Genomic DNA, 26,368 nt, shown 5'->3' with positions numbered 1-26,368 from the left:
ACTCAGAATCAAAAATTGTCATAGATGTAAGTGGGGAGTGATGTCTTTGCTGATGGTGGAAGAGGGAAGAAATTTTATATGAAAAATGCTTCCATGTATTACCTTCTGTAAATGAATCCGTGGAAAGGATTTTAATGCTAGCAAGGCTGAAGGTGTAATGCAGTGCTCTATTACCTCTGAGATTGTAACTGAATCTGGTATATTGAGCATGTTCTTCCACACATTTTCTAATATGACATATGACTGACTAATGCAGATAAGCATTACACAGGTACTGCATAAATAAATAAATTATCTATTAAACATTTTATTAAATAAAACTTTATTAGTGAGGGAAGAAAACGACACTGGTTACTGTTTTTTATTTTTTCTTATTCTATGAGCTTGCTCCCTTGCTTCCACTGCCAATAATAATACTAAAAGTACACTTATGACAGCAATTAAAAACAACCTTATACACTGCCCTCCAAAAAAGTATCCTGACACGCATTAGTTTCATACTGATATCACTACCACTCACTTCAGTAGTATGCAAGTCTCCCTTTGGCTGCTATGACACACTGACATCACTGTCACTCATTTCAGTAGCATGACAGTCTCTCCTTTTGGCTGTTATGACACACTCTCACCCTCCTGGATAGGCTTTTTTTTACCAATAAACAACACACTTTTGCTAGTACAGTCCTCCCTGAAGAACAACCAGATGACCTACTGATGTGGAATGCATTGTCCTGTCCTTCACCCAAAGTTCTTTCAGTTCATCCCACAGATGTTCCACAAGGTTCAAATTGAAAATCTGTACCAATCATTCTAACTTTTGTATATTTGTGTCCCTGAATCACTCTGAGACAGCATTTTCTCTATGGCATGAGGTCATTATCCAACTGAAACAAAAATGGGTGTGTACCAAAGAATTGTCCAAATTGTTACATAATAGGCATTAGTGTTCACGGTTCCCAGCACAACCATCAAAGGTCCTAGGCCATACTATGAGAAAGAGCTCCACATTTTATTGTTGGCACAATGCACTCTGATAGCAGATGTTTTCTAAGCATCCTCCACACCCATGCCTACCGAAGTGATCAGAATAGGGTGTAGTGAGATTCATCACTCCACAGAACTGATTTACACTGGTCTGGATTAATTACAGCATTTGTTGCCACATGCAAGATGAGATCACTGACTGAGGCTGGCAATGTATAGCTTATGCACTGCTACTTTTCCACAAGAACTGTGGAGACACAAAGCTGTGAAGCTCCTGTTGTGTTTACACAACCCTAAACCCCTGCTGACACCTTAAACTCCTGGTTGATGTTTTACAAGGATGTCTAATGAGATTGTTGTACTCCTTTCCGAGTACCTCTGGTCACGTGGAGTGAGATTCCATGGTCTTCCTGTGTGTTGCTGGATGGTCATAGTGGTGGTACCATCACGTTGCCATTTCATGATAACATCACTGAGATAGTTGACATTGAATCGTGTAGGCTGTCAGCAATTGCATGAACTGACAAGTCAGCAATGTAACATCAAACAATAACAACTAACTTGTGTATCTCATATGCCTTCTTTATATACTAGCCAGAGTCACTAGTTTATCCAGGAAAGTGTAATGGACTATGAAAACAGGGATGTCCATATACTTTTTGGAGGGTAGCATATAACCTAAGCAGCTGTGTAGGTTGATTTTCACATCTGATTTTTGTAAAGAGATATTTAAAAATAGATAAATAGAATACCAAATACTGCAACTATTAAATAAATAAATTTCTGCTTAATCTATTTAATGTTTATACTCTTCTCTATTCTGTAAAGCCACCATGGCCATAGAGGTTTACAACTTCACTGTAACTGTTTTAGTGCAGCAGATAAACCCATGCAACAGTTAATAATGGGCTGTGCATTTTTTTTTTTTTTATATCAATGTATTGAACTGATCTAGTATATATGTTATCTCAGAACCACAGCCATTTATATTTGTGAAAATTAATGTGAAAAAGAGAGTATGCATGAGATCAAACTTCAAGCTTGGGAGAACCACAATCAATCTTTTGCTGAACTAGAAGGTACATAAGTACTGCTACCTAAAGTCTGCTATTCTCTTAACTCATTTATCTTAAAAGATGCAAATAAATGTGAAATCATCATTGTGTGCAGAATAATTATACATTCTCGATCATCCTTCTCTTTTAATTTCCTGTTTTTTTTAAAAGTATTTCTGAATAGGAGTATAAATATATTATTTTTATGATGCCATTATTACTTTTAAAATAAACAATATATAAAAATGCATCACTCTTATAATAAAGGAAGTCAAATTTTAATTTGTTTGTCTATATATAAAAACAAAAAATTTAAACCATATCTTACAGCATTTGTTGACCCATGCATTCAGTACCACACAGTTGGTACATTACTCTGCCATTATTGCTACCCACGTGCAATGCTTTGCATTTGTCAAGGTTAAACTTTAATTGCCATTTCTCAACCCACCTGCCTAATTTTTGGAGATCCTGTTGTAGTAGCATACCAAAACTACTGTTAACTACCCTGCCAACCACTCTATCATCTGCAATCTTACAGCATCTTACATATCAATATCTACACTATCATTTAAGGGATGGTTTAATTCTAATTAAAATTCACAATTCGAACACTAATTTAAGTCGCAATAAATACATACACAAAAACAGTACCTGAATATTCTGAAAAATTGCTGACAGGTTCCTCAGAAAGCGATGTATATTTTCATTATCCTAGATTCAAAAAATAAATATATATCTTAACACAGAATAGAAAAAGAATAACACAATCTATAAACACTTTAACAATATATTTATGTTAAAAGACGAGTATTATTATATAATATTCACTCCTATCTTTCTATCTTGCAGGTTGATCCCAGACTACCCTATGATCTGAATTGAACTAATCATTCTTTCTTATTAGTATTAGTAGTTGCAAATGATACCAGAAAGCAAGCTTATACAGTATCAGCTCAAAAAAAAAATCACCAATTTCACCTATCCATTCCTTCCAATAGTATGTCTATTTCTTCCTTGAATTTATTTAAGCTATATGCTTCCAAAACAACCGATGGAAGTTTGTTCTGGCAATCAACCACCCACTAGCTAAAGGCAAACTTCTGCACATCTATTCTGCAATGGTACTTCTTCAATTTTTATTTATTCCCCCCTCGTGTGTGTAGTCTGAGCAGGAGGAACAATCCCATCAGCATTAAAGCCTGCTCAATCCATTCAAAGCCTTGAACACCCCAATCATTTTAACTTGCAGGTGCCTAGTTTCAACACACTGCAATTTGCAGAACTGAAGCCTTTTGTGGTAAGATCACACCTTTTATCACCTCCTCATTAATCTCATTGTCCTTCTCTATACCCATTCCAGCAGCTCTACATCCTTCCTAAAATGAAACCTCCAGACCTGTATGCAATACTCAAGATATGCCCTGACAATGGGATAATCACTTCCTTATCCCTGCTAGAAAAATTTCTGTATATCATTGACAAAACCCATGAGCTGTACTGGAAGCTTGCCTATACTGCTCAGAGAACTTCCTATCTGACTGCATAATTATCCCCAGGTCTTTTTCATTTCCCACTACCCTGAGTGTAGTACCATACAATCAGTACATTATTCTGGAATTACTGCTACCCATATGCAGTACTTTGCATTCATCAATGTTAAACTTCAATTGCCATTTCTCAGTCTATCTGCCTAATTTTTTAGATCCTGTTGCAGTAACATACTGTCATTAACCGCCTTGTCAATTTCTGTACAACATGCAAACTTGGACATTGAGCCTGATATGTCTTCATCAATATCATTAATAAATAATAATAATAAAAAAAACAATAATGAGCCCAGCATCGAACACTGGGGGATTCCACTAATAACATTAGTTCATGAAGAGCAGTAGTCTGATTTAATATTCAACAAATTGATTAAATGTATTTAATATTCAACAAATATGCCATTTATTTTATGAATAAATACATTTCAATATTTGTGCAGAAGAATAAGAGAAATTTATTTCAATATGATGTGTAGAATGCTTCCTAATGACACTCTCCAGCAAATAAACAAAAATAAAATTAACGCAAATTTTGAAAAAAGTCTCATAATTGTGTGTATTGATAGATTATGCTAGGAGAGGAAGAGAAGTGAATGAAATAGTCAACAAGAATTTTAAAATATGAATATGATTAGTATAAGACAGAGCTACGATGCTCAATAGGTTATAAGTTGTATTTAAATATTTGTAGAAGAATAAGAGAAATTTACCTCAATATGATATGTAGAATACTTCCTAGACATATAGTCGAAAATCCCTGTCAACTTTAGAAAGGGAAGTCTTTTTTTCAAAATTTGCATTGAACTTGTTTTAATTTGTTAATTGAAAACTATTAATTTGCATCAATTTTATTTTTGTTTATTTGCTAGAGTGTCATTAGGAAGTGTTCTATGTATCATATTGAGGTAAATTTCTCTTATTCTTCTACAAATATTGAAATACAACGTAGAACCAATTGAGCATCGTAGTTCTGTCTTATACTAATAAATACATTTCATATGTAAGTTTTTACATGTATTAATATGTATGATAAAATACTGATAAAAATGGCTGAATGCTCCAGCTGTATAGTATGATTCACAATTGTTTAAACCAAAGGTGAAATACCCACACCGCTTAGGTATTGATGTTCCTTAACTGGAATGTTAACCCTTAGCTTTATATTATTATTCATTTAGCATGCTCTGTCCCTTCCTTATCCAGAAGAATCAGTAGTTTTTTCTTTTTTATACTATACTGCATTGATTTTTGAAAGAATATCTCAGAAAGCACCAAAAAAACACATGCATGTGGACTCTATTTTATCTCCTCTGAAGCTAGTGCACTCAAAAGGTGAAAAAAGAAATAAAATAAAGTGAAATAAAAGGCCATTAACCAAAGATACCACCAGCTTGTCGAGATATTTCTCATCTCTCTTGTCATGTACTTGGAAAACCTTTATCAGCTATATGTTAGACAGCTAAACTCTCTAAAAACAAACTACATAAAGAGGATTTCAACTATTAAAGCACCATCTTATCAGAAACAAAGGCCTTAGTCAATGAAAGAAACAAAAGGCATAGCAATTCAATAATTCCTAATCTCTCCCCTTCCACACACATCAAAGGCTGTGGCCTTATGCTATGGTAACCTACATCATGGAATATTCAGCAAATTAAGATTGGTTTTTTTTTTTTTTTTTTAGGAGCATTAGCAACTAAGGCCATATTGCTCCGGGGATATGCGGTGGTCATTCCCTGACCTTTCCGCATCCTCTGTATCTGGTGGTCACGGGCTCAAACCTCGGTCTAATCAAGAAGCGTGTGCTACGCACTGCTGCTCCTGACCACCTGGCTATGGAGGTGCGAGCAAATTAAGAATTGAAGAACCAAAAAAGAAAGCTTTGAAACAAAAATAAGTATCCCAAGATGGCACCAACCTGAAGAAAATCCAATTAGAAATGTTGCAAAAATAGTAGCTCATCAAAGAACTATTTGTGACAAAAACTAAGTTAAAACAGAAATTAATACACCTATAATAATTAATACACCAATTAGGGTTTTATACTTTTCCTATGGCATCACTTTTCTTCTAAATAGCTATAACAGTGACTGTTGGGAGTGTCTAGTTCCCACTAATGAGGTGACAATAATCACTGAAATGGACAAGTGGTGGGAGAGTGGACACTGAATTACAAATAAATAGATGTACACATTTTTTTTTGGTAAAATTTTATTTATTTGTAGAGCAACACTGAGTAAATTTGTAGTAAAAATTTCCCAGCATAAGAGATCGCTATTTGAAAAGACTGTCTTTTCATTTCCCAAATTCCCATTTTATAAAAAAAAACCACAGAAAGAAGTGAATTAAATGAACTTCATTACAGATGGTCAAAGGGTTATTCTAAGCTCATTTTCTTAAATTTAAATATTATAGAGTGATGATTTTATACTTCACAGTTTTGAAAGTTTATCCCTTAAGATTTATACATATTCTTAAAGGGAGAATAAACACCAATTTGTATACAGTGACATGATTTTTGGAGTTTTCCTTTAAGGATTTATGAGGATCATTCAAAAAATTATCCACTCTGGTAATAAAGAATTTTTTTTGTCAATATCTACATCCCCTTGAGTTCAATCCTCCAATTTGGGAGCAAAGAGAAAATACCTGGGGAAAAAAAAGAAGTCTTTGTTCTGGTCTTTAAAAAGCCATTAACAATCATTCACAATCATTCAAAAATTGATTCCCATGCAGGTGTTTCTTCAGATTTTTGAAGAGGAAATAATCATTGTGGCCCTAGATCTAGACTGTAGGGTGAGTGGTTTAACTCCTATAATCTGCAATCTCTCAGAAATGCAATTGTTTTATGGGATTTGTGTATAGAAGAATAAGCAAGGCACCACAAGCCAATATCTCTCTTCCCTGTTCCTTTATGTAATCTTGTATTTTTAGATAAATTTTAAGATTACACAGCTTCTGCTGTGTAGGCATCTCCAGAACTCACTTCATTTAATTTTTCTGTTTTTTTATTGGTCACATTTAATGTTTTTATGTTTTTGCAATTGAGCATATAAAGAAATTCAGATACTAGCTTTGTACATTCAATCACATTCCTGTTTGCATGGGATAGAATATACCATTTTTGTTTCCTGTTTGAAATCAAAATCATTAACTTTCCCTTTTTTTCAATATTTTTTTAAATATAAAATATCTTTTTGGAAATAGCAAAGGCTAAGTTTAGATCTGAATCTTTAAATATATTTTTAAAGACTGTTGATATGTTTCAATGTATGGTAATCTGGTCCATAAACTACTCTTTGTTTATAATTAGATGTTTCTTTTCTGATTTAAGAGCTTTTTATATTAACCAATCTGGATAATTTTGTTTTAGAAACATATTTATAAGGAGGTCTACTTCTTGCATTAAACCCTTGTTGAGAGAGGAATATATAAAGGCATTTCTAAACTGGGATATTAAAATTAATTTCTTATGTGATATAGGACTATAACTATGAAAATGAAGGTAACTGCCTTTTTTGTTGGTTTAGATAGACTTTCATAAATATGATACTACCTTGTTGCATTAGAGTTAACTTGAAGTAATTTTTACACTGATTTTCTTCGTTTTCAATAGTAAACATTAATCTTTCATTTATATTATCTAACCTCATGCAAGATTTCCTGTACTATATCAGGTTTTTCTATAAACAAATAATTATCAATATCATTTCCATATTTTTTCAAAAGGTGGGAAAAGGATACCAGGAAATGATTTTATTCTCAATTTCCATTGAATAGAATTTTTACAAATGTCCACTTTCTGCTCCTCACATCAGGACCCCAAATACTTGTTAGTAAAAAACTTCCTTATGAGTCAATTGATAAAGAAGTTCCTTGCAAGTGCCAATAGGATATTTAATAAGCTAATTTAACTTCTAATTTAATTTTATCGCTTAGCATGATATCCTGATTTAGCATATTGGTGGTGGTGGCTGTTAGTGCTTTCTGTGAATGTACATTTATGTACAATGATTATGTACAATAAAAGTTTATCCTTTGAGTATAATTATAAACTACAAATAAAAGAAAGCAAATGCTCAATATTTTTTATATGATATTTTGATGGATTCATTGTTTTTTACATTTTAACTACATATTTTGCTTAATCTGCAGTGGTAGTATTCTTGAAGCCAGATTAAAGATTTCTGTGGCTTATGGAATTTTATGACACCAAATATATATTTATGTTATCACTTTTTAGCTCTATAAACAGATGAATAACCCCTGGTTGTAAAATATAAATAGAAATCTAAAATTTATTTATTTACATTTTGCTTTCTTTTCTTTAATTATGACATTCCAATGATGCCTGCTAATAATAAAAATATTAGGGCTAAATTTTAACAATGATATACATTATTAATTTGCCACGCTTATTTATGCTTTTAAATTTTTCCAATTTTAAAAACATAAATAATCTACTTGTAAAAGCTTTAATTTTCCTTATAAAGTGTAGAATCTTCTACAGTTTCATTAGTCCACATTTTTAGTAACTGAGAGAAATGAATTTTACTCAGTACTACAAATATTTCATATACTGATAGGCTGCAGCACAAAATAAATAACTAGAATGTAAGTATGCAATTTGTTTAATTTCACTTACCTTTGCTTTAATCCTTTTCCCCATATTGATAATGGGTCGTAGAGTCTCCAGCTTTGGTACAAATCTTATGGAAGCTATTCCTAGTGTTTTACCTTCTTTGTATAATTTTAAAAATTCCTCCTATTAATACAATTTAAAAATCATGATTTTTTTCTTTTCTATTTTTCATACAAATTAACTTGACATCTCCAATTACTAAAGATTTTAAAAGTTATCTTTCAACAGAATATTATAGATTATAACAATAATAGTTTGTTGTTGTTATAATAAAGCGTGAAGTGTAAATTTTCACGCTTAAAAGGGAGGATGAAAATATTAATTTCAGTATCTATTGTAAACCTATGAATACGGGGATGTTCCTACATTATAACAGTTATCACCCATACTCATGACAAGGGTTAATTTTTTGTAGGCCTGACGTAGCCCAGTGGTCAGGAGTGAGAGTGCATAGCACGCGTTCCTTGAGTGGACCGGGGTTCAAGCCCGTGACTACTAAATACGATAAATATTTGTATTGACGATTTATTGTAAACTCCACTGACTTGGTTGTCGTGCCGGAGTATAAACAGAAAATTTATTTTAAAAGGTCAATCACGTTAAATCAGTTTTTAAATGCATTCAAATACTCTACCACACAACTTGCCCAACAGATAGAATTAGAAAAACTGACGAATAGGTTTCTAGACAGAGGATACCCTATTACCTCTATCAATAGTATTAAATTAGAAGTGAAAGACAAAATCAATAACAAACATAATAACAGGATTAATAAAAAATATTTTATTACAATACTGTATGTTGAACACTGGTATAGACAAATTAATAACCTTTTTAGAGGTACAGAAATGAAAATAAATAGCAAAACCGGGCCATAAATTATATGCGACACTAAAAAAAAATCACTTGGTACTATCATCTTCCGAACAATTACATGACCTCATCTACCACATTTCATGTAAGGATTGTGATTCTACTTACATTGGATCTACCAGATGTACTTTAAACTCAAGGGTTAAGCAACATGAAGCCTCAGTCTGTGCATCACGTGCGAATGCTTCAGAACTAGCATTCCATGCGATAAATGAAAACCGCACATTCATGTTTAATGAAGCCAAAATTAAATATTCAACATAATTATACAAAGTTATTGATCGCCAAAACTTTTAGAAGTGAAATTTCAAAGAAACTCGATTAACATTCGTCATCCATTTCTTATTTCTGATTTGTGGTCATTTGAACGTATGCATACCAAAGACTAATCTCCTATTTATAAGATCTGAACACACACAAATCTCGTTAGTTTCATTCCTACCCTGTGAACATGACACTTGTTGAAAAGTTTTGGTCCACCCAAGGGAGGAAATTTTAGTGGATTTTAATTCATTGTTTTTATCGTATTTTTATAGTATTCTGCTCCTATTTTAAATTCGTGTTCATGACAAAATATCTTCCATCACTAACATTGATATTTCTGGGGTCGGGTTGGGGTTCACCACTGCGATCCTGGGTTGTTAGACTACCCATCAGTTGACAGTGAGGAACACATTATGAGTTTTAAATTATTTTGATATTATTTTAATGTATCATTTTATAATTTATTTGCATAAGGAGAGTTGGTTAAGAAGAAATCCTACTGACTGAATAAAAGGTAACTCCTTGTTTATTCCTCAAATATTACAGTTTATAGAATCCACAATTAACAATATCAAGAATAATCATATGGTCCATAATTTCCTTTTTCTTGCTCATATACTTACAGGTGAAAGCTATAGGACACGTTTAAAAAAATGCATCCAAATTTAACTTTGAATTAACTAGCTGTACCCAGCTAGTTAATTCAAAGTTAATTTCAAAGAGAGGCATATTTTTTTTTTTTTTATGCAGGAGAATTAAAGGGTGTTAAATCAGGAGATCCTAATGATTATTTGAAATGAAAAATCATTTGAAAAATGACCATGTTCTCCTGATTTAACACCCTGTATTTTTGTGTGTGTGTGTGTTGGGGAGGGATATGCCACAGAGGGGTAATTTACCATATTAAGCAGAGATTTGCAGATCTACAGAATGCGATTGTCACAGAATGTCAATGTGAATTATTATTAGCAGACATATGTCTGTCTGTCAAAGAATTTTGTGAAGTGTCTAAAATGAACAAACATTTTAAACACATGCATCAATGCAAGTTATGCCAATTTAAGTTTATAGTTAACCTTCTTTTACTTCCTAAGGTTTATATTTTATGTACAATGTTCAAATAAAGACGTTTCCTGACTTTTAGCCCAACCCTGTATATTAATTATCAATGTATGTTCAAAATTAATCACCTAAAAACTCAAAAATGACAAATACAAGGGAAACTTACTTCAGAAAATGGAGCTAGGCAACCTCTAGCAATGAGATCTGAAAGAACAGGTAAAATCATAATAGTTAAATAGTTTTTATAAGAATTGGATAATTGGATAGTTGAAGTAGTCTACTAAGATTATGAATTAAAACCATGAGTGCACCTTTGTTTTCACAGTACATTTGATAATATAACTGGATGGAATCTTTAAAGCTTAAAAAATACCTGCTTTTTCTACCTTCAAATCTTAATCAAACAAAAAAGAAGGCATATATATTCCTCATATAAACAGACCTAAAAAAATTGGAAATGAAAAAAATTTTAATTCTTTCTTCCTAATGTAATATCACCACTAAAGTTGATCAAGAACGCAGAAGACGTTGTACAAAATGTAATTTTTGCTAAATTTGCAGTAATTTTTATAAACAATATTTATTTATAATGTGGGAGAGATAAGTGTTCTTTATTATGTAGGTGACTTAACCAGGGCTTTGTCAAAACCTTTAAATAATACAACTAAGAAAAAAATTCCACTTTCTACTACATGAAAATGTCTCAGTAATACTACAGGCTGGCCTCAATTAATGCAATTAATTCGTCCCGCGAGCGCACCGCACAAAATGTAAACGCATTAATCGAATATAATAATCAATAGGAAATATTATAATTGGCCCTCGACCTTCTGGAATGTCCATAAAGAATTTTAAAAATACCTTTTAAATAACTTTTTAACTGTATACAATGTAAAAGATAATGAAAATAATTATGGAATTAAATGTTTATTGCATAAAACAGCGGTTCCCAAACTGTGCGCTGTGGAATATTTTAAATTTTCGAGGGAAACACAGCGATACTTGACATCTGTCGGACACCGTGCGAACTATTAGCTTGAGGTAGTTCTTATTAAGTTGTTTGGACCTAACTACTTAATAAGTGGAACTGTTAGGTATTTCTTTTGGTCTAGGTGCGGCGTAAAAAAATTACTGAGACACTAAGGGCACCGTGAACTGAGAAAGTTTGGGAACCTCTGACATAAAACACACAATGAAGAAATGACTGTTGAGGAAATATTTGAACAGTGTTGAATTTCTCTTTTCATCATTCAATTTCCGATAGCCGATGACAATCTTCTCCGGGCCCTGGCGAAATAAATATCGCAGAGAACCTCAAACCTTTTGTTTGAAGTTCTTGCGATATGAAAGATTTCATCTAGTTCTTTTACCGTTATCTCCTTCGCGGTAACATTTTCATCTGGTTCATTTAAAAATTAGAATTTTTAAATGCAAGTCTGCATTGACTTTATTAGCTGGAGACAAACAAGTAACACGTCTTCTTCCGATGGTTGATGGAACACACCAAGGTGGGCAGCAGGCAAACGTTTGTTTATTGCCGGTCTGACACGTGGTAAGCTTAACGAGTGATTCAGATCTTTTTCAACTATCGCATAAAAAAAAAAAAAAAAAAGATCGCGTTGACTGGAAATTTGCATCGTGTAAAGTGGTATAATTTTTTCAAATAGCGGTAACTGAAAAACTCGTTAATCGAACTCACGTTATGCGAGGCTTGGCTGTATTTATTTTGTTGCTACCCCACTATATAAAAAGAGTATTAAAACTATTCATTTTGGTATGCACGAGAACTGCTGCACAAATGTGATTGCTTCCCAGCTTCCATCTTAACATGGCCAAGGTTTTAATTATTAATAGACTAAACTTCTCTGTATGTAACAAATAATTAATTTGGATAACTAATTTAAATTTAAATTTTAAATAAAGCAGTGTACATTATTTCTCTCAATTTTTATCAGAAGCTAAACAAGACAAGTTAAACTAGAAAAACTTACATATTTTTGGCCAAGCTGCCTCATATCCCTTGACCAAAGTTAACAATGGTGTTAACTGAAAATACTGTAAATTAGTTAACAAAATTAATAAAGTATTGTTACATACAGTGAAGTGTAATATTTCCACAGAAAAGTTATTTATATGTGCATATGAAAAACTGTATCTTACCATTTAGTCCCAATGTCTGAATCTTCTGCCACAGAGGTTTACGAAAGAAGAACAACAACTTTTTGTGAACACTGCTTTCAGTTATGTAAAAGAATGCCTAAAAGCAAGCAAGTTAAAATATGATTGCATATAGACAGAGGTAGTCAGAGTTAAACTTGTTAAAAATCAATTTAATAATATGGCTCATTTATGAAATCTATTTTAAATATCATTCTTCTGCCACATGAAATGAAAGATCACAACCTTAAGATAAATACCTTTTTTGAAAGCACATGTGCATACATAAAGAAGCCAAAAAAGTTCTACATCTCTTCTTTCCTATGGATTCAATGTACATACAGTAGACTGTCGAAATAACAGCACTCCAAATAATGGAACATTCGAGCAAATGACACATTGAGATCTGATGTTTACATACAGCGCAGATGTCTTGCGGGGCAGAAAAAAAAGAAAATGGCAAGTCACACGATTACTGTATTTGTTTATGTTTGCCATTTTGAAAGTGAATTCTGTACTGATATCACTTCAAAATATATATTTTTTTTCTTGGCTGATGCTTTATAAGCTTGCTTTCTTGCATCATATTCTAATCCTACTAATGCTAATCCAAACTATTACATTAGGGTCACCTGGAAAGTTAATTCATATACCCACATGTATTGTGTCTAAATTGTATGTGTTCTCTGGTTGATTTGCTTGTTTTGTTGGATGAAAAACCCCAGTTTCTGGGGAAACTTGCTATCTACGCCTGAGACCGACTAACTCAGCCAGGGAGTGAAAAAAGCCATAAAAGTTTCTTGTGTCATCGACGGAATTCGAACCCGGGCCTTTTCCACCTGGTGTGGAGAGGCCAGTGATGATACCACTGTGCTACCCATGCAGACTAAACTTGATATCATAAAGAAAACAGAACGGGGCATAAGCAGGAGTGTATTAATGGCAGAATATAACATCGGATTGTCAATATATTTGTTTTTTATGTGCAGTTAATAAAATTGCCTCATTATTTCTGCATTAAATATATTAAAAATAAAACTTTGTAGATAACGGAAAATCGAAATAACGGCATCTTGAATCCCCGAGGGTGTCACTATTCTGAAAGTCTACTGTATGTGAGTATTCCACCCCAAACACACACACACTCAGGATCCAAACAGAGTTGGATGTATTGCTAGCTACTTTGTGGCAGCTTTCATAATATCTGAGGTATAACACAGTTCAGACTTCTTCCAAAGTGGAAAATAATTCATTGTTGGTGTCAGACCAGTATGCAGAGGTTCTGCCTTTAATGAATTCCACAAGGCACTTACAGGCATAGTAAAGCTAGGACTGAATGGAGGACCAGGCAAAAGTGATGGAGATATTGGAGCACTATTCCATCAGCATGGAAAGATCTCATTCAAGCACAGCATGAAATGTGCTGGAGTGCTACATGATACAGAAACTTATTTACAGTTCCAATGGTGGTCACAGTTGGGATACCACCTATACATGCAAAAGTTACTTAATGTTGTTAAAATGTATAAACAATGAAGAAATATGGTCTGGTAAGTGATTAACTGAGATACTTATTCATATGTAAATATTTTTAATAAAAAATTTGAAAATTAAAAATGTAGTGTTTTCTATAGTTATTTTTAGTGCAGAAAAACTTTTATTAATTCTACTGGAAAAAAAAAGCAAAAGAAGAAAAACACTATAAACATGAAATATAAAAATGACTGTTTATCTCTTCCATTTTAAAATTTATAAAACCATTAAGCACACAAAAGTTCACCATCACACATGCATATATAGTTTTGCTTTTATCCATACAAGGTGTTGCAATAAAGTTCCCAGACTTGCAGTCATGTTCAATGAGTTTGAAAATAAACAGAAGTGGTACGTTGTAATTCAAACTTCCTGCAACAGATGGTGGCACAGAGATTGTCCAATAGGCTGACAGGTTACAAGTAACAACCTGTTTAGTTAGTAGTGTTAACATTCTGTGTCATGATTTTGCAATAGAGCAATGAATGATTATCAAAATTTGCTTTAAACTGGGAAAATCTGCAACCGAAGCATCTGAAATGTTAAAAGCTGTTTATGGTGATGAAACACTAAGTCATACCACTGTGTTTGAATGGTATAAGCAGTTCAAAGATGGACATGAGGAAGTACACGATGACCAAAGAAGTAGGCATTTTTTGTTAGTTGTTGGCACATCTGCTTCTGTGGCCATAATGCACCTCCCAAAGTTTTTGCATTTTACTCTGATCCAAGCCCGAGGCGGGATCAGATGTGGACATCTATCAACCTCATCAAATGAGGATAGAGTTGCAAAAGTTCAGGAAATTTTGGCAAGAGATCATCTTTTGAACTTCAGAATGATGGCTGATGAGAGTTTGATATGAATATATTCAACTACCTTATGGTGGCATAAGGTGGTTGGATATGAATAAGGGGCTTAGAGGGGAACAGGTATTCTGTACGTTATCAGACACAGTCTAAAACACTGATGGATCCAATATCTTTCTATTACAGATTTAGGAGAAGTCTGGTTGGCCTGCCTCCCTAAAATCCACTCATGCACACTGTCTTGATGGTAAGCCCTGTTACGTCACTTAGGTGGCAACGAATGTGTAGAGTGGTTCTCTTCAAGACGTCTGGTCACCTTGAAGAGGAAAAGACCAAACCCTCCAGCATATGACAGCATGACGAAACAAATGGCCCTCAGTACCCAGCGGCTTTCACTCCCCCTCTTACGGCAGCGAGAGGATCAGAGTGGAAGCAGAGGGTGCTAAGAATCTCTGGGTACGACCAGGCTGCCATGCACGGAAACTGAACTTGGCCTGTTACAACGTAAGATTGCTCATCGGTGAAGGCAGGATATTAGAGCTGGAAAAGGAATTAGAAAATGTGAATTGGAATATCATTGGTTTGGCTGAAACAAGAAGAAGAAATGAAACACTTAAGTTTATCAAGTGGAAATCTGCTGTACACCAATGGAAACAGTGAAAGGAGTGAAGGTGGAGTTGGGCTTCTGGTCCATAAAGATTTAAAAAACAACATTTTTGAATTCAAAAGTACATCACCAAGGCTAATACTCAAGATTTCTAAGAGGTACAAACTAAAGGTTATAATGATTTATGCACCAACATCGAGCCATGATGATGAAGAGGTTGAAGAAATGTACACCGAAATTGAGTCTTCTAGATGAGCAGAAAACCCACTACACTATTATTATGGGGGACTTCAATGCTAAGGTTGAAAAAAGACAAAGCAATGCAGAAAGGAGAACTATAGGAAATTTTGGAATTGGTGAAAGAAATGAAAGAGGTGAAAGACTTGTGGAATTTGCAGAATCTCAAGGACTGTCAGTAATGAACACTTTTTTCAAGAAAATGGTGAACAAAAAGTGGACATGAAAGAGTCCAAATGGATTAACAACTAATGAAATCAACTTCATCCTCACTAACAGAAGATATATCGTGAATGATGTTATCATCCTGAATAAGGTAAATGTTGGAAGTGATCACAGAATGGTAAGATGTACACTTGATTAGATGTAGGAAAGGAAAAAACTGACTCGAGTAAATAATACAAAGGTCTTTGAGATAACAGAAGAGGAGAAAAAGCAGTATGTACTGGAACTTAAGAAAAAGTTTGAGCTTCTGCAGACTGCTCGGGACCAAGATATCGACGAGGAATATTACAGCTTTCTGAAAATGATAAAGCCCAAGAAACCTATAGGGAAAAAGAAATCCAAAGAAGAAAAAATTAGTCAAGAAACACTTGTTATGATGAACCGAAGGCGACAAATGAAGAGCAAGATAAACGCTGACAAGGAGAAAATTGAGTATACTGAGTTATGCAAAGCCATTAGAAAGAGACTCAGAGAGAACATAAGAAAATTTAACACAAGAAAAGTAGAACAAGCATTAAGGGAAAACAAAGGATTTAAATCAGCAGCCATGAGCAGTAATACAGAAAGACAAATGATACTGAAACCGAAGAATAGCGATGGTGCACTTATTAATTGCAGAGAAGGCATAATTCAAATAGCAGAAGACTACTATAGAGAATTATACAAGGAGCGAGGGAATGATGCCAGCAGTGGGGAAGATGGATCACAAATTAGCAACTCATATGACATAACCTGATATTCTTCCTGATGAGGTAGAACATGCATTGAAGAAAATGAAGAATTAGAAAGCCCTGGGGAAGATGAAGTTACTGTAGAGTTGTTAAAATTGGGAGGAAGAGACATAACACAAAACCTGGCAAGGCTCTTCACAAAGTGCATTAGAAAAGGTGTTACACCTAAGCAGTGGAATAATGCAATTATAGTTCTGCTGCATAAGAAAGGAGATAAATCATAAATTGAAAATTATAGACCAATTAGCTTGTTATCCCACATCTACAAATTGTTACTAACAGATTAGAAAGAATACTTGAGGAGAATCAACCGAAAGAGCAAGCTGGCTTTAGGACAGGATTCTCAACTATGGATCACATTCATGTAATATCACAGCTAATGGAGAAAGCAAATGAATATAAAACACCATTATGTCTGGAATTTGTGGATTATGAAAAAGCATTTGACTCCATACAGCATAAGGCAATGTTTCGGGCACTGGAAAGACAAGGCATAGATACCCCATATATTATGATTTTGAAGAAAATATATGAGAATGCTACCTCCTTTATTAGACTAGACAAAGACAGCAGGAAATTTAAAATCGAGAAAGGAGGTTGACAAGGAGACAATATCTCCAAAGCTGTTTACTGCTGCCCTTGAGGAAGCTTTCAGAAGATTAGACTGGTTGCAGAAAGGAGTCAATGTGAATGGAAAGTACCTAAACCAGTTACGATTTGCAGATGATGTTGTGGTCATAAGCCCCGATCCCAAAGAATTAGAGGAAAATCTTAATCAGTTATGCACAGTTAGTAAGGATTTTTGACTAATGATGAATATGGCTAAAACAAAAGTAATGATGAACAAGTATGCCACAGAAAGGGACAATGATTGAAGGAGCAATAATTGAAAAGGTGGAGTCATATACTTATCTGGGACAAGTTATTAGCTGTAATAATGATAAATGGCTGGAAGTCAAGAGAAGAATAAATTTTGGATGGATAGCATTCAGGAAATATAGTCACATACTGAAGAGCAATATCCCAGTTTGTCTGAAACGTAAAATAATGAACCAATGTATACTCCCCACCATGACTTATGGAAGTGAAACTTGGGCACTCACCAAAAGAATGGAAAAGAAGCTGAGAACTACACAGTGAAGAATGGAACGAATTATATTGGGAATCAGACTGTTAGCTAAGAAGAGAAACACATGGATTAGGCAGCAAACTCAAGTAAAGGACATTCTTATCAAAACTAAAGAACTAAAATGGTCTTGGGCAGGACACATAACTCAAAGACATTATGACAGATGGACTAAGAAAATAACAGAATGGTACCCAAGAGGAGCTAGAAGAAAACCTGGAAGACAACAGCGGAGATGGATAGATGAAATTCATGAGTTTGTGGGTAGTAAATGGATGGCCATTGCACAAAACGGAAGGAACTGGAAAGTTGCTGGAGAGGCCTTCATCCTGCAGTGGATTGAAAATGGCTGATGATGATGATAAGGTGGCAATTCAATAAATTCTGCATGAATATTTAAGGAAAAGGAAGGTTTGTGCAAAATTTGTGCCACAGTCTCACAAATGACCAGAAGAAACAAAGAGTATGATCATTCAAAGACTCTCCAGACTTGTCAAGACAATCCTAATTTCCTCGACTGTATTGCCACTGGAGATGAGCATTGGTTGTTTCAGTATCACCCAGAGATGAAGCAGCAAACTTCAAAATCAACACCTAGGCCCAAAAAGTTTTGTTTACAGAAATCCAGGATCAGGACTATGCTGATCATATATATTTTTTTGACAATCAAGGCATGGTTCACAAGAATTTGTATCTGAAGTGAGAGAGTCAATGCTGTATTGTACATACGGGTACTTCAAAGACTTCTGAAATGCATTTTCCAGGTGAGACCCCAATTTCAAGAGAAAGGCAGCTGGGTTCGTGTTGCATGACAATGCACTTGCCCATTCTGCAATTGTTACAAAGACTCTGGTGAAACATGTCATTGTACAGATCAAACATCCACCCCTCTCTCCCAATCTAACATCAGTAGACTTCCTCTTTCCCAAAGTGAAAACTGCCCTCAAAGGAAAGATATTTCAGTATAATGAGGACATAAAGAAAAATTTAACCACTGAACTGAACATTATCTCTTTGCATGCTTTCACTGATGCTTTTCAAAATTTTTAGAATGGTGTATTAAGTGCATTCAATCAAGTAGTGATTACTTTGATTAAAAATAAAACTACTTTTGAGCTCCTTCATTTTGTGTTCTTTTTATTGCACTAGTCCGGAGACTTTATTACCACACCTCGTGTGTGTGTGTGTGTGTGTGTGTGTGTGTGTGTGTAATTATGTAGAAGAATATGGAATATGAGGAATAGAAATAGAAAAAGAGTATCAGAACAGACTAATGCCATAATGATTGAACATTATATCAGTCTGTATATAACCTTATTTTTTTTATTTTTAAAATTTAATAACAATTGGATAAACTACATACAATTGGAGCAATTTAATAAAAATTTAGAATATAAGTATTAGGGGTGAAAACTATACTCATGCGGCCAAAGTTGTTTGTTTGTTATTTGGTTTTTAGGAGCATTAGCAACTAAGGCCATATTGCTCCGGGAATATGTGGTGATCATTCCCTGACCTTTCCACATCCTCCGTATTTGGTGGTGACGGGCTCGAACTCCGGTCTAATCAAGAAGCGTGTGCTACGCACTGCTGCTCCTTCCCACCTGGCTACGGAGGCACCAGAAAACTAGCAGAATAACCGCTAGCCTAACAGATAGCTGTGAAAATTATTAATAAAAAATAATGGAAGTGAATCAAGAATAATAAAAGTGAGTACCAACTATTAATTAGTGCAATTTATTTATGTAGTGAAAAGGAAAGGCCTATGCCAAATTAAGGCGAATAGGAAGAGGAAAAAGGATAGTAATAGACCTCAATCTCGTTCGAATTACTAATTCGAGGGAGATTGAGCTGCCAGGACAGCTCATGGAGCTCATGTCTGCACTGCTCAGAAAATTTCATGTCTGACTGCATAATTACCCCAGCTCTTTTTCACTCTCCACTACCCTAAGCGTAATACCACACAGTTGGTAAGTTATTTTAGGGTTACTATTACACATGTGCAGTACCTTCCATTTTTCAATGTAAAATGGCATTTCTTCAACTGGCATTTCTCAGCTCAGACCCAATTTTCCTAGATCTACCCATGTGCAGTACCTTCCAGTTGTCAATGTAAAACTTCAACTGGCATTTCTCAGTCCATCGACCCAATTTTTCTAGTTCCTTAATGTCACATAGCTCCAGTTTGTACAGCAGTCTTTTATGTGCAACAGTATCAAAAGCCTTCCTGAAATCCAAGTACATGATGTCAAAATTGCTTTTCGCATCCAGTTCCTTGGTTACTGTATCATAGTAACCAATCAGATTGGTTAAACAAGACTACCCCTTGACAAATCCATGCTGTGATTGCAGTGTAATTGCATGCTTGTTGAAATGGCCCTGCACTGCTTCTTTAACCAGTGATTCCATTATTTTTCCTGGAACAGACAATCTAACAGGTTTGTAATTAATCATGTCACCTTTTGATCCCCCTTTATGAATTGGGGATATATTCACACATCTCCAGTCCATAGGATCCTCCCCTGAATCCAAGGATGCTCTCATAATTGTGGCTAAGGGTTTGCTTACATCCTTTGCTGCCTTCCTTAATATAATTGAATAAATTCCATCCACCCCAATGCCTTTTTTACATCCATTCTCAACAATATCTTCTCCACTTTCCTTTCAATTATCTCAAGGTCATTTAGCTCCTCTATCGAGTTTGATAGACTTCTGGCATTCCCTTCTCTACAGAATTCCTCATGTGTGAATGTAGATGCAAAATACCTATTCAATTTGTCAACAACCTGAGCAGGGTCATTAACAGTTAACCCATAGACATCAAGTGGGCCAATGTGATTCAACCCCTTCCTTCTACTATTAATATAAGCATAGAAATCTGTTTTTCTTTGCATTCTTTTCCAGAGACTTCTCATAATCTGCTTTAGCTTGCCTAACCTCCTTTGTGACTTGATTACAGACTAATTTATATCTAACATAAGCTTCTGTATAACCTAATAACTTATATGCATTACATGCACTTTTCTTCTCTACCATGTGTCTTAATAGTTCATGTGACATCCATTTAGGTCTAAGCCTTGAACAGTATTTCTTTGTTAGTATGAAAAACCTAGTAGCTTCTATGATTCCTTCCTTGAATACTTCCCATTTAGAATTCACTGTTGGTAACATCACTGGTTCCCACTGCACAGTATTTAAAAACTGAGACCACTGTAGTCAATTAAATACATAACAGTAGTTATGTATTTAATTAAATACCACATTAGTACGCTGTGACTATTAGTATTAAGAGATAGATGTCCCAACAGCCAAAATAGCATGTCTAATACACCTAGGCTATTGTGGTGAAGATATGCACAGAGTAAACAGTGAGTGTGACAACCCTCAATGTTCCCAGTCTGTGACTATATTGCTTACAACTGTGATTTGTGTAGTGTCAGGAATATTATGATTGGATAGCTGATAACTAGAAAAAGGTGTGCTGAAGTGATGAATTTTTGTTTATTTTTTCACCAAGTCAATGGCAGATACTATGTGTTGGGGAAAACATGAGGCAATGGCAAGGATCAAAGCAGCTTTGCCATGATCTGGAAGGTGATTTGTTGGGAAACGTAGACTATTTCAATATTGTTGCTGATCAAATTATACCCACCAATGTTCCTATTGTTCTCTAACAGTGATGACATCTTTCAACAAGACAGTGCACTAGACTTACCAATGTACTGATCCAGTCATGTGCAGTTATGGTTTGCAGAATATTCAGAAAACTTTGTCTTCTCTGGCCTCCTAACTCCTCAGATCTCAAAACCTTCAAAATTCTGTGGGATGAGGGTGAATGGGTTACAGGATGTGTGGGTTTCCACCAGCCACTTTGGCACAATTATTTATGGTATGCTCTGCTGGCATCATAGTGGGCTGTTTCCAGCAGGTCCCTTATTTTGTAATATCCAATACCATGGCATGTTCAAGCTGCTGTCCATGTCTGCTGAGGTTCATCATGTTATTAGTAGGGCGGTAAAAAGTTCAATAGTCATCATGAATGTATGGCATGCTTTTGTCCACCAGTGTACTTATGGAACCTAAACTTGACAATTTAATTTAGGCTTTAAAACATTATCTATTATAACACAATGGCATTTGCCACATTTCTATTTGCATAGCAGTTTACCAGCATTGAAGCTTTTCTAGATCTAAAAGTAAGATCATCTTGTTACTTAATCATTTCTTGATTTTTCTCTATTGCTATTTAATTTAACAAAAACTGTAAAAATAAGTCTTTCGGCAGAACTATTTAAAGACAATTTTCACCTTGCTGTCAAAAGTTTTAAGTTCCTACAGGGTGAGAAACTTTCTTATTGTTATAGAAGTCTAGATTTTTTGGACCCTCCCCTCACAGTTTGATGTTAGTGGATATTTATTTTCCTAAGGACTTGAACTGTAAAAAAAAAAAAAAAGTGTTGCAAAAAGTGAACAAAAATTCATACTCTTAGAAAGCCTGAAACTACCCTCTTTATAATATATGAAAGTGAAACAAATTTAACTTACTTGCAAAATATACAAGAAAAAATTTAAAATCCACCATATTAGACAGTTAAAATGTATCCCTTTTATTTCACTGGATGCTGCACACTTTAACCAGAGACAATCATTAATCTGAAAGAAAGAAAATTTAGAGACTGTTAACATGTAAACAATTACATATTAATACAAAGGATGGTGAATGTCAAATGTAGTTTCTATCCATGGAATACATTAAAGACAATTTCAATTAAGAGATACTATTGAAGTTCAACTGTTTACTCCTGAGAAATGTCCTTGTAAGATTGCTTTTTTGAAAATTTAAAATGACTTTGGGCATTATATAACCATACGATTCCCATAACCAGAATTTCACTATCAGAACAGACTGTTTATTTTAAGTAGTGTAATTTCAATGCAATTCATTGTGAAGGTTTTTTCTTTGTAATGCCATAGATTTCTGTGCCATTACAAATAAAAAAACTTTTCTAACACAAAAATTGATTTGTAAGGCTAAAATAGGAAAAGGAAAATATCCAGGTATCATTAATATGCTTAAAATTTACCCAAGCATTTAAGCTCATGTATTTCAACTTTATTCTATTTACATATCATTCTTGTATTCACATGGTCATGGACGTAGCTCATTTAGAATTTTGCAATCTGTTGTTGTACAATGGTTACTCATAATCCAGAGAGATAAAAAAACCATCATTAAAGGTATAAGGTTGGCTAAAAAGCCTCAGACTATGGAAAATTCACAATTCACTGATGAAACAAGTTAGTGATAGCATTATGTTAGTTCATAGTAAATCACCAAAGTAGGTGAAGTGGCATCGTGAAGGCATTTGATGAATTAAGACTGAAGTGAGCAAATACTTTGATGAGGTAAGACCAAACTGATCTGCTTTTAATTAATATTTTATTATCAGTATTATTTCTATGTGTGTGTGTGTGTGTGTGTGTGTATATATATTAATGCTTTTAACAAAAATGATGCCACTAACTCAGTGAATTACTACAAACTAATATGTTGCTATGCAATAACTTGTTCAATTAGGTATAAGGTTGTTAAAATATACTGATAAAACCATTAAAATACAGATAAGCATCAAACCGATATAAAATAAAAAATGAAGCGATAAAGTATAAAATTTTAACATTTAAATAATCAAAATACTTTACCTTGATGAGTAAAGACTTGACTGAGTGAAGGCATTTGACGAGTTCTGCTTTTAATTAGTATTTTATTATTTATCAATATTTTATATCTATCTGTGTGTGTATATATATACAGGGTGTCTCAACAATATTGGCACAAACGTTTAGGGGAGGTAGGTAACATCTAAAGGAATGTGAATCGCATAGGAACCCATAACCGGAAACGTCACCGTAAGTCGGTACACGGTGCTGTTCATCAGTTCGCGAGAGGAAAAATTTCTGGTTTACTCATTCAAGCAGTAGTCGCCACACGAAGCGCATGCATTGATATATGAACTCTGAGCTGGCAGACATGCACCTAGTATATGCATTAGCAGAGGGCCCACACGGTGTGTGCTCCCATGCGGCACAACATCACTTCGCAATAAATGTGTGGGCAGGTATGGTCAGCCTGCCTGGCAACCCAAAGGTCGCGGGTTCGATTCCCGCCTCGGGCTTGGATCAAAGTGCTACAAAAACCTTGGGAGGTGCATTATGGCCACAGAAGCCTATGCGCCAACAACTACCAAAAAAAAAAAAAAAAAAAAGGTATGGTCAGTGACTGCTTAGTTGGCCCATACCTGTTACCATCCCGCATGAACTCTGCTAAATATCGGATCTTTCTTGAACAAGTTCTACCAGGGTTACTTGATGATGTTCCAGCAAATGTGAGACGCAACATTTGGTTTCAACATGACGGGGCGCCTGCCCATTATGGAAGATGTGTTCATGACCATTTGAACAGGCGTCTTGGGCGTCGATGGATTGGCCATGGTGGACCCATTGCCTGGCCCACACGCTCACCTTATTTATCGAGCCTTGATTTCTTTCTGTGGGCCCTCAAATCTATTGTGTATGAATCGCCCGTGGAGACAGAAATGGATCTCGTGGCGAGACTCGTCTGCGCTGCTGCTACTGTCAAAGAAACTCCAGGTGTGTTCAACCGTGTGCGCCAATCCATGCTGCGTCGGTGTCACGCATGCATCGCATCTCATGGTGGAACCTTCAAGCATCTGTTGTAACATCATGGAATGCATCCATTTCGTACTCCATTGTTAATATTATGTCAAATAAATGTTTGCCACTAATTACTGTCTTGTGTCATTTCTGCTTCTTGTGCCTCTGCTACTACTTTCCCCGTGATGTTTCCAGTTATGGGTTCCTATGCGATTCACATTCCTTTAGATGTTACCTACCTCCCCTAAACGTTTGTACCACTATTTTTGAGACACCGTGTATATATATATATATTTAACACTTTTATCAGCATACTTAAATTTCCGTAGTATTTAATTTCTTTTAAATGTTATATTAAATTCTTTGTTCCTTAATCAACTCAGATCAGTGTCTGTACAAAGTAAATGGATTTCTTTCCTGTTTATTGAGAGCTTTTAATAGGATTAACAAATTATTAGTAACATTAGTTACTAATAATTTACTGTGCTAAATTTACTGTCTGTTCAGCATAACTAGCACTACCGATATATGTCACATATTATAATAAAATGCAAATAAAAGATTACTTTAATGAGAATTTGATTCTGTGGCTTAAAATCCTTTTAAAGGAAAAATACTGGTTTCACCCTCTTAAGATATTTTCTTGTTTAAGAAAGCTGAACTGAATGCTACTCTCAAAATCATAAGGTTCTCTCGTAAGGTGTAAGGTAATCATAAGGTATTGAGGGTTTATTGTATTTTATGGACAGATATTCATGTAAATATCTTAATAATATTATCTGTGTGAGTGTTTCATTGATCCAGTTGAAAATTAGTAAATCTAAATTCCAGTTTATGATGAGTTATTATGTAGCACAGAGCAAAACAGAAGACAATAAATAAATGACAAGTTTAATATTAAATTGTAAAACACATTAAATACATACAGTACACATAGCTTTTGGTTATTATGGTAACCTTCATCAGTCAAACTGACAGTTTAAGAACATAGAACATAAGGGCATGTAGTGCCAGTCATGTATAGTGAACTGCGTGATGTAGTAGTTAACTGTTTGATGTTGAAGCCTGTGGTTGTGACGTATGCGAACGTTGCCAATGTTTGTCACTCATAAGAATGGTTGCGTCAATAATAGGGTGGACACGACATCCACTGCTTCTGTTGATTGAAGTATTACAGCACGTGATATTCAATGACTCCAACCAGGCGTGGTGCCGGTAATGGCGGGACTGATCAACAACCACGACATCACAGTATGGGTCAATGTCGTGTTGGGTTGACCAGAAATACTTGGTAATAGCCGAGTGTTCTATGTCCACTAAGTGAATGGCTCTTTCGTGTTCTGAAAGACGTTTGTCAAGCCGTCTCCCAGTTTCCCCCATGTAGCAGCTAGTGCAGTCATGGCAAGAAATACGGTAGACTAGTCCACTTTGTAGTAAGGTGGGAACCTGTGTTTTCGCTCTAGAGATGACGGATCGTAAATAGGATGTTTATCAATAGAATATGATTGCATATACTGAATAAATAATGTACAACAGATACAATACATGAGTAATATATCATACACCCATACATGAGAGGCATATCATAAGTCATATCAGCATTAATTATTTTTTGAGTAAAAACCCCAAACACAAAACATATAGAACTTAGTACTATGCGTGGCTGAAGGTTGAAAAGACAGAATGATACTTGTCGGCATTAGATCTGAATTTCTATAGACTGTAATATTCAGGAAATACATGGGAAGGAAGGTTGTTCCAAAAAAACGGAAGCTAAAGAAATAAACGAGAAAGAAAAGTTGGTTCAGTGAGACTGTTGTTGTTGAGTTTAATGACACAT

The 26,368-nt window shown here is 34.7% G+C and overlaps 1 protein-coding gene across 1 annotated transcript in view; it reads right to left on the bottom strand.

Moving 5' to 3' along the window:
* Positions 1 to 25,908, bottom strand: part of LOC150086646 (telomerase reverse transcriptase-like) — an 83,952-nt gene extending 58,044 nt beyond the window's left edge. The window contains exons 1-4 of the mRNA XM_090372216.1: positions 25,704 to 25,908; positions 10,597 to 10,634; positions 8,235 to 8,354; positions 2,694 to 2,753 (exon numbers count right to left, since the gene is read on the bottom strand). Coding sequence (XP_090228342.1) covers positions 2,694 to 2,753; positions 8,235 to 8,354; positions 10,597 to 10,634; positions 25,704 to 25,908 — 423 coding nt within the window. The remainder of the gene's footprint in view (positions 1 to 2,693; positions 2,754 to 8,234; positions 8,355 to 10,596; positions 10,635 to 25,703) is intronic.
* Between the last annotated feature and the right edge of the window lie 460 nt (positions 25,909 to 26,368).

Source organism: Mastigoproctus giganteus, chromosome 4 (assembly GCF_048544385.1).
Source record: "Mastigoproctus giganteus isolate SK-2022 chromosome 4, ASM4854438v1, whole genome shotgun sequence".
Taxonomy (NCBI): Eukaryota; Metazoa; Arthropoda; class Arachnida; order Uropygi; family Thelyphonidae; genus Mastigoproctus; species Mastigoproctus giganteus.
The sequence above is the reverse complement of the archived record's forward strand: the minus strand, read 5'-3'. Positions and strand labels throughout refer to the sequence as shown.